General features: G+C 37.6%; 1 protein-coding gene across 50 annotated transcripts in view; it reads right to left on the bottom strand.

Annotated features, from left to right (window-relative positions):
* Positions 1–3051: 3051 nt before the first annotated feature.
* Positions 3052–8506, bottom strand: part of CLASP2 (cytoplasmic linker associated protein 2) — a 222363-nt gene continuing 216908 nt past the window's right edge. For all 50 annotated transcript variants that reach the window (XM_050779319.1, XM_050779320.1, XM_050779327.1 and 47 more), the window contains 2 exons: positions 7705–7821; positions 3052–4801 (listed from right to left, as the gene is read on the bottom strand). In XM_050779319.1, the coding sequence (XP_050635276.1) occupies positions 4715–4801; positions 7705–7821 (204 nt within the window). In that variant the 3' untranslated portion in view covers positions 3052–4714. The remainder of the gene's footprint in view (positions 4802–7704; positions 7822–8506) is intronic.

Here is an 8506-nt window from a genome sequence, read left to right as displayed (position 1 = left end):
TATTTTTAAAGGAGAGGGGAGGGAGATTTTTTAAATTTATGAAAATAAACTGTGGTTTATAAAGTTCCAGTGACATGCCCTAATGCTTCTTGCCATTTTATACATCGCTGCCTTTCTACTTTTGCTTCTCTTCTCTGCTCACTCTATAACCCCCAATGTATCTCAGACACATGCTGCCTTTAGACTAGGTTTAAGCATCACCTCTTTTTCTAGGAAGCGTCTGATGATTACACCTTATTTGCAACTCCCCGGCCCCAGCTCCTATCATTGTAGCGTTTCTATTGTAGCACTAACCACACGGTATTATAGTTATGTGCTTTACTGTGTCCTTGAAGGGAGGTACTCAGATATCTGTTGCATGAATGAATGCAGGTAAATTTGAATACTGAAAATCTGGTCCGTATAAAGTAAAAAAATCTTGTTTCCCTGTTCTACTGTAGATTACCATTGTAATAATAGTTTAAACACTGCTATTTAAGCAACTAGTGTATTTTCAAATAAACAATGACTTTCTATACTTAGCAATTTCATATTAAAGTCATGTATAAAATTGCCTACTATGAAATAATTGTAGATTTGTCAAAGATGTAGCTATTTGTTATAAGAATATTCAGTGGGGCTGGGTGTGGTGGGTCACGCCTGTAATCCCAGCACTTTGGGAGGTCAAGGCGGGTGGATCACGAGGTCAGAAGATCGAGACCATCCTGGCTAACACAATGAAACCCTGCCTCTACTAAAAATACAAAAAAATTAGCTGGGTGTGGTGGCGGGCACCTGTAGTCCCAGCTACTCAGGAGGCTGAGGCAGGAGAATGGCTTGAACCCGGGAGGCGGAGCTTGCAGTGAGCCGAGATCCCGCCTGGGCAACCAGAGCGAGACTCTGTCTCAAAACAAAACAAAACAAAACAAAAAATCAGTCAATATCAACAACCCAAGGATTATGCTGCACACATGGAATGGAACACTTTGCTCCATCAGAAGCTACCTTTTAGAAGAAAGAATATATTCAAAAGTATTGTTAAGGGCCGGGCATGGTGGCTCATGCCTGTAATCCCAGCACTTTGGGAGGCCAAGGTGGGCGAATCATTTGAGGTCAGGATTTCAAGACCAGCCTGGCCAACATGGTGAGATTCCGTCTCTACTAAAAATACAAAAATTAGCCAGGCATGGTGGCAGGCGCCTGTAATCCCAGCTACTCGGGAGGCTGACGCAGGAGAATCGCTTGAACCTGGGAGGCAGAGGTTGCAGTGAGCTGAGATTACATCACTGCACTCCACCCTGCCTGGAGACACAGCTAGACTCCATCTCAAAAAACCACCCTCCCCGCCACCACAAAACCCCCAAAAGTATTGTTAAATACATGCATAGAACAAAAGTTTTCAAAATGTTATTCTAGTCCTGTCACTCTTCCAGTGAACAAAGTTTAATGTTTCCTTACAGTTTTCAGTATTGCAGCAAACTCATTATCTTAGTATTGTAAAAAATAGCAAGCAATACAGATTATCTTTAGTGGTGATATTAAAAGTATTTTTTTCTTCAGTTTTTCATTATTTTCCAAATATCCTATGATAAAGATGGATAATTTAACTTTTTTTTTTTTGAGATGGAGTCTTGCTCTGTCCCCCAGGCTGGAGTACAGTGGCATGATCTCGGCTCACTGCCAGCTCTGCATCCCGGGTTCAAGCCATTCTCCTGCCTCAGCCTCCCGAGTAGCTGGGAGACTCAGGCGCCCGTCACCTCGCCCAGCTAATTTTTTGTATTTTTAGTAGAGACGGGTTTTCACCGTGTTAGCCAGGATGGTCTCGATCTCCTAACCTCATGATCCGCCCACCTCGGCCTCCCAAAGTGCTGGGATTACAGGAGTAAGCCACCATGCACAGCCTTTTTTTTTTTTTTTTTTTTACAATGGAATTCCAAGCCTTTTATACAGCTGCAAAACTACTAATTGCAATAAAATGAACTAATACCAGAAGCAAAGATATAAAAAATTAGGTTTAAAAATCCTTATTATGGAGTAATATGCTAATTATAATTTCTATTTACTGTAAATGCTATTCTAATTGAGCAATTATAAACTACATTTGAATTAACAAATAGACCTGGCCTTATCAATGATGTTATCAGTAAGATTCCAGTCTTTTACTATAAGGCATAACTTGATAATAAAAGTAATTTTGCCTTAAAGTTTGGTAAGAATAAAATATGAAGGAACACAGCAGATTAACTGCAAAATTGAAGCCTCAGGTTCAAACCACATGTTACTTGAAAATGTCAGAAGTGTATTAGATTTTGAAACCCAGAAGAAATAAACATGTTTTACAATCTGGAATATATAATTTTAATTAGTTCTCAGCAGTGCAGTAAATGAACAACACTAATAATTAATTTGGGAGAGAATAGCAGGAGGAAAAATTTAAACAGTAGCTTTTCGTGACCATTTTTAAGTAGCTGACATCCAAATATGTTTCTGGAATGAACAAATTAAGGGTGTATTGTATACAGTGATTTAAATAATCAATAACTTTCTTACAGTCTTATCAACTGAGATTATAGAATTGTAAACACAATTTTTTCTTGTTTATATCTATTAGCTTTCATTTGGACACATTAAACCATACTTTTCCGTTGTGTAGTTAACTCATTTCTTGAGTGCCTGTCTACCATTAGATGCCAGGTGCTTGATCTAATTTTCCAGTTAGAGTTACTATTCAGCTTAAGTCACTCTACTTAGTTGTCAACAGTAGTTAAAGCAGTATCTTAAACCAGAGGTCAAAATTAAACCAATATTTTGATTTGAAATTATTACAAACATATCCAAAGGTTATAAAATGCTACTGAGAAGAGCTCAATGTTTAAAATGCATTTTCTTCTTACAGATAAGTTGTTATACATGCGTATGTAGCTATATACCTTTGATTGTAGTTGCTACACCTGAAAAACCTTTTCTCCTCAGATCAACTTAGAAAATTCAAGAGACCACCACTGATACAAGACCTTCTAAAGTTAAAACTGAGTGACTTCTTACACAGTGAGACAGAAAAACTGATATACATTAACTTTTTCAAGTAATGTTATGTACAGTTTTATTGCCAGTATATGCACAACAGTAAGCATAGAACTATAAATACACAATGTAATTAACAGTAGAAAACAAAATTGTTACAGGTAGAGGGAGAGGATATAGAGAAACTTTTCCTGCTGCTAGAACAGAAACAAAGGAAGGGGAAAGCCTATGACAAATCATCCATTCAGTACTCCTGTCTTAAATTCTTTACATACATTTCTACATTTTTTTCAATTAAACAAAGTACAGATAACTCTGTAACAATAGCAAATTGCTTCCCTAATAGCTATTTGCCTTTTCAATCAAATTCACTTTATATTAGGATTTAAAAAAAAGTCAAGATGAGAAATCATTAGTATCCTGGTTCCAAATTATCTAATTTGGCCTTTTACCAAAACTGGTAATTTTTGAAAGTCAGCTGCACATGAAAAGAATGGGTGTAGCAAGAGGTGATTAAAAAAATTTGTTAAGAAGTAACAGAAAATCACCCTTTAAGTAGTTTTCCAAAAGACACTATAGGCAGCAGCTCAGTTAAAAGTATTAGCCCTGAAGAGGTAGAGAATTTGAGCCCGTTATACAAAGATAGCCTTGGCACCATCTTCTCTCTCATCAGGATCAGTATTTTCAAGTAAGACAATTTCATGGTAAAAGGAAACCAGGTTCCACCATTTAAATAAAAGGTGCTGGTCACTCCCATGTCTCGATAATTAGTTTGTTTATTACATGAGAAACAGAAGACGGTCAAGGACACACACGCACTTGATTTTTTTGTCTGTTTCCATTATCAAGTTTATTCATAAGTGAATTTGATATTAATAAATACAAAAAAAGCATCATTCACAACAAAGATATAAACAAACCAAAAAAAAAAAAAAAAAAAACCCTGCAATAAAACCTTCTATTTCAGTAAGTATCAAGAAAACACAGGCAGATGATTTGGTGCAGCTTTCTTAAGGGATCATAGAAGGGACATGGTTTTAAATAAAGATGGCAAGATCAATAACCAACAGACGATATCAGTTTTATAGAACTGGCTGATTCTGTAACATCTGTCTTTGAGGTTTTAGTTTTCAAACTATAGATCACCCCAAAGAAGTTGCAACTAATGACATGTATCACCATCACACAAACAGAGTCCAGCGGTAGTTCAAATTAGTCCTGCTTTGTTTCACATCATTTAAATATTTCTAGCATAGGACATGATACGGAACAAAACTCAAAGTAGCAATAAAAATATTATTCTGCAGTTGAATAAAAGCAAAAATGTTTTAGACTGTTAAACTTTTAAAGCTTTAAGCATTCCTGTTTAACCAGCATTTAAAAAAATTTATACAATCATAACACTGGCAAAGGTTAATGGGAAGACAAAGTACAAACATGTGAAATGATGAATTAGATTAAAAATTACTTTGTATCGATCATTTGATGTTAATACTGCTTCTTCTTGAATTTGGAATAACTATCATAAAAGTTACATGCAGACTGAGGATAGTCCTCTGTTACAGAAAATACAAAACGAAACGAAACAAAAAACTAAAACTGGGAAACAATAGTAAGTTCCAAAAGATGTGTTTGAGAATTTCCTTTCATTGATGAGGGTGGTCTATCTGTCCTTTCTTTTGAGAGACCTGGTTCGCTGTGATGAGCTTCACTAACTTTGTCCAGAAACATCAGTAGTGGGATCAGCTCCTCCAGAGCCCGTTTGTGCACGTTTGATGTAAAGATTCAGTAGCTTCATCTGCAGATTCAAGCCAAATAAATGTCATTTGAGCAAGCTGCTCCAAATTATAAGATACTCATTAAAATATTATATACATATATGTGAGCTCTGATAGATTTTAGGCTGGGGGTTATTATAATGTCCAAGCTATTGTTGATAATTAAGAATAACAAATTGTTTTTTTGGCTAGCACATCTGAAAAAAATATATAAAATATCAAAAAAGTTTTTAAGTCTTGAAAGTTGTTCATGACGAGTATTTTATGTCTTTTCAAAATATATTGTAGGGATCACATATAAAACTTTTGATATGGTTTGGCTCTGTGTTCCCACTCAAATCTGATCTTGAATTGTAACCTGAATTGTAATCCCCATGTGTTGGGGGAGGGACTTTGTGGGCGGTGACTGAATCATGGGGGCGGTTCCCCTGTGCTGCTCTCGTGATCGTGAATTCTCATGAAATCTGATGGTTTTGTGAGGGGCTTTTCCCTGCTTCGCTCTGCAGCTCTCTCATTCTTCTCCTTCCTGCTATCATGTGAAGAAGGACATGTTTGCTTACCCTTCTGCCATGATTGTAAGTTTCCTGACACCTCTCCAGCCATGAGGAACTGTGAGTCAATTAAACCTCTTTATAAATTACCCAGTCTAGGGCAGTTTTTTTTTTTTTTTGAGACGGAGTCTCACTCTGTCACCCAGGCTGGAGTGCAGTGGCGCAATCTCAGTTCACTGCAAGCTCCGCCTCCCGGGTTCACACCATTCTCCTGCCTCAGCCTCCCAAGTAGCTGGGACTACAGGCGCCCATCACCATGCCCGGCTAATTTTTTTCTATTTTTAGTAGAGACGGGGTTTCACTGTGTTAGCCAGGATGGTCTTGATCTCCTGACCTTGTGATCCACCTACCTCGGCATCTCCAAGTGCTGGGATTATAGGCATGAGCCATCGCACCTGGCCTAGGGCAGTTCTTTATAGCAGCATGAACACAGACTACTATAACATTAAAGGAAACTCAGAAGTCACCATTAAAGCAGTAACAAACAATTGAGCGCTAGGTGTTACACAATATGTTTTACGTTATCTCTTTATCTTCATATTTTATAGATGAGGAAATCACAATATAGAATGGTTAAGTTACAGACTAAGGTCACAGGGGTGAGTAAGAAGTAGGCAAAAACAGGAATTCAGGTATTTGGGTTACAGGACCTAAGATATTAGACCATGAAGCCACTGCTATTCTACCAAGAATGTTTTTAGTATCTCTGTGTCTTTTTGCAGTTTTTGTATGAGATCATGATTTTATGAAGTTTGTAATCAATACACATACAATTCTGTGTTCTACTTTTTTTTTTGAGACAGGGTCTTGCTCTGTTGCCTAGGCTGGAGTGCAGTGGTGTGATCACAGCTTGCTGCAGCCTCAACCTCCTGGGCTCAGGCAATCCTCTTACCTCAGCCTCCCAAGTAGCTGGGACCACAGGCACGTGCAACTGTGCTTGGCTAACTTTTTTTTTTTTTTTTTTTTGTAGACAGGGTCTTCCTATGTTGACCAGGATGGTCTCGAACTCCTGAGGTCAAGTGATCCTCCCACCTTGGCCTCCCAAGTGCTGTGGGAGCCACATCTGGCCTACTTGTTTCATCTAATGTTATTTCAAAATATTTTTTCCACCTACCTACTGTCTTCATATGTAACATTATTACTGGCTACCTACTGTTCTGATAAAAGTGCTGAATTTTAATTGTTTTAGAAGATTTGCTTTTTAAACATTAACTCATTGATCCAAGAGTTTTTAACCTGGTAGCTATGGGATTCAGGGGATCACAGAACCCTCTGAAACGACACGTAATTGTTTCCATTATGCACTTTTCTATTTTTTTTAAAACTTTGTCTCATGGTTTTATCTGAATGCATTTTTCTGAGATGAGATTTTACCTAAGTCTCAAAGTGGTTTTGTAACCCAGAGTTAAGAATTATTGTTTATCTATAACTTATATAGATACTTAATGTATCTAGGCTCATTTTCCATTATATGTATATTTTGCTTTTTTGCTATTAAAAAATAAATTTGACCACAATAAGACAATCCTTAGGGTTTGAGAAATTCTTTAAGTGACGGTGAGTGCTTTCTGCTAAATGGTTCGTAAGCCATGATTCAACAATCGTAAGTTATCTTTACCCTTGAGAACAAACTTCTAATTTAAAACAATTATTACTATTTTTATTGTTAGAGAGAGGGTCTTCTCAATTTGTTGCCCAGGCTGGTCTCAAATTCCTGGTCTCAAGTGATATTCCCCTCGGTCTCCCAAAGTGATGGGATTACGGGTATGAACCACCTTGGCCACCTTAGTAGAGTAAATTTCAAAGTTCTGGTAGCAGCAATCAAATGAGGAAGGCAAGACTTACTCATTTTTTAAGCCTGAACAATGAATCAGAAAACTTTTAACATACTAAGTTAAAGTTGCACATTAATTTGGATAATAGAGAAGGATAATTTGATTATTATAGTTCTTAAGGGAAAAATTTAAAAATGTGCAAGTATTCTATATTTTGCGAGATATACAGTAATCCATGAATATATAACCATAACAGTCTATTTATTCTTAGTAAAACAGTGCTTAGGGGTAAAGATTTGGGTCTGGGATTTTGTAAGAAGTCAGCTGACTATTAAAAATAACTAGAAGCTGAAGGCATTTTCTCTCACAGAAACCTCCCAACCATCCCAACTAGCTGCTGACTTCACCTGAGTGAACATCTAACAAATGTTAGAGTAGAAAAAGATAAAATACAAAATAGATATAATAAGGGCAAGTTGGATGCTCAAAGTCTGACTTATTAAATGCCAAATAAAAAGCTTACTGTTACAGACATATAACTAAATTTTGAAGGATGCACTATGGCCACCATCTTTAAAACACAGCAGCACTACTTACTTTACTGCCAGTAAGTTGACTGAGATGTGGTTTTAGTTCATCACCAATTACTGCATGAACAGCCACCAGGCAGAAGACACAAGCTTTCCGAACACTGCTCTCCGAATTATCATAACCCTGTGGAGAGAAGTCCACTGTTAGTACTCCTGGGGATCTGAGAAAACTACCTTTTTAACAGGGACAGAAGATGCAACTGAAAGATAAACTCTCCAGCATACTGAGGAGAGAAAAGTGCAGATTGAAGTTAACTTTTTAACCTTTTCAAGCATAGACAATGCCCTTCTCTCCCTTCACTTCCCCTGCTGCGCCCTCACTCTGTTAGCCCTCTCTATCAGTTTCTTACTTAGTCTGGAAAGCTGTACTTCTCTGACTCTGAGGCTGCTCCCTTGACATTTCACCCCGAAAAAGTCTCCAGACTAACTTTTCTAAAGCATTAGGTTTTAAGGCAGTCAGCACTCCTCACTATCCAATAAAACCTAAACTCGTTGGTTTGGTAGCTCAAGGTAGTCCTATAATCTAGGCCTAATTAAGTTTTACATCTGTATCATCCCTGCAATTACTTTCTCTAATAATCCAGTCTATGTAAACTATTCCCCTATGCTTTTATTGTGCCTTTAATAACCTCATTTTACTTAAAAAAGTATCTTATTTCTTTTTTTTTTTTTTTTTTTTGAGACGGAGTCTCGCTCTGTCGCCCAGACTGGAGTGCAGTGGCGCGATCTCGGCTCACTGCAAGCTCCGCCTCCCGGGGTCACGCCATTCTCCTGCCTCAGCCTCCGGAGTAGCTGGGACTACAGGCGCC

This window comes from Macaca thibetana, chromosome 2, assembly GCF_024542745.1.
Source record: "Macaca thibetana thibetana isolate TM-01 chromosome 2, ASM2454274v1, whole genome shotgun sequence".
Lineage (NCBI taxonomy): Eukaryota > Metazoa > Chordata > Mammalia > Primates > Cercopithecidae > Macaca > Macaca thibetana.
This window is presented reverse-complemented; position numbering and strand designations above follow the sequence as displayed.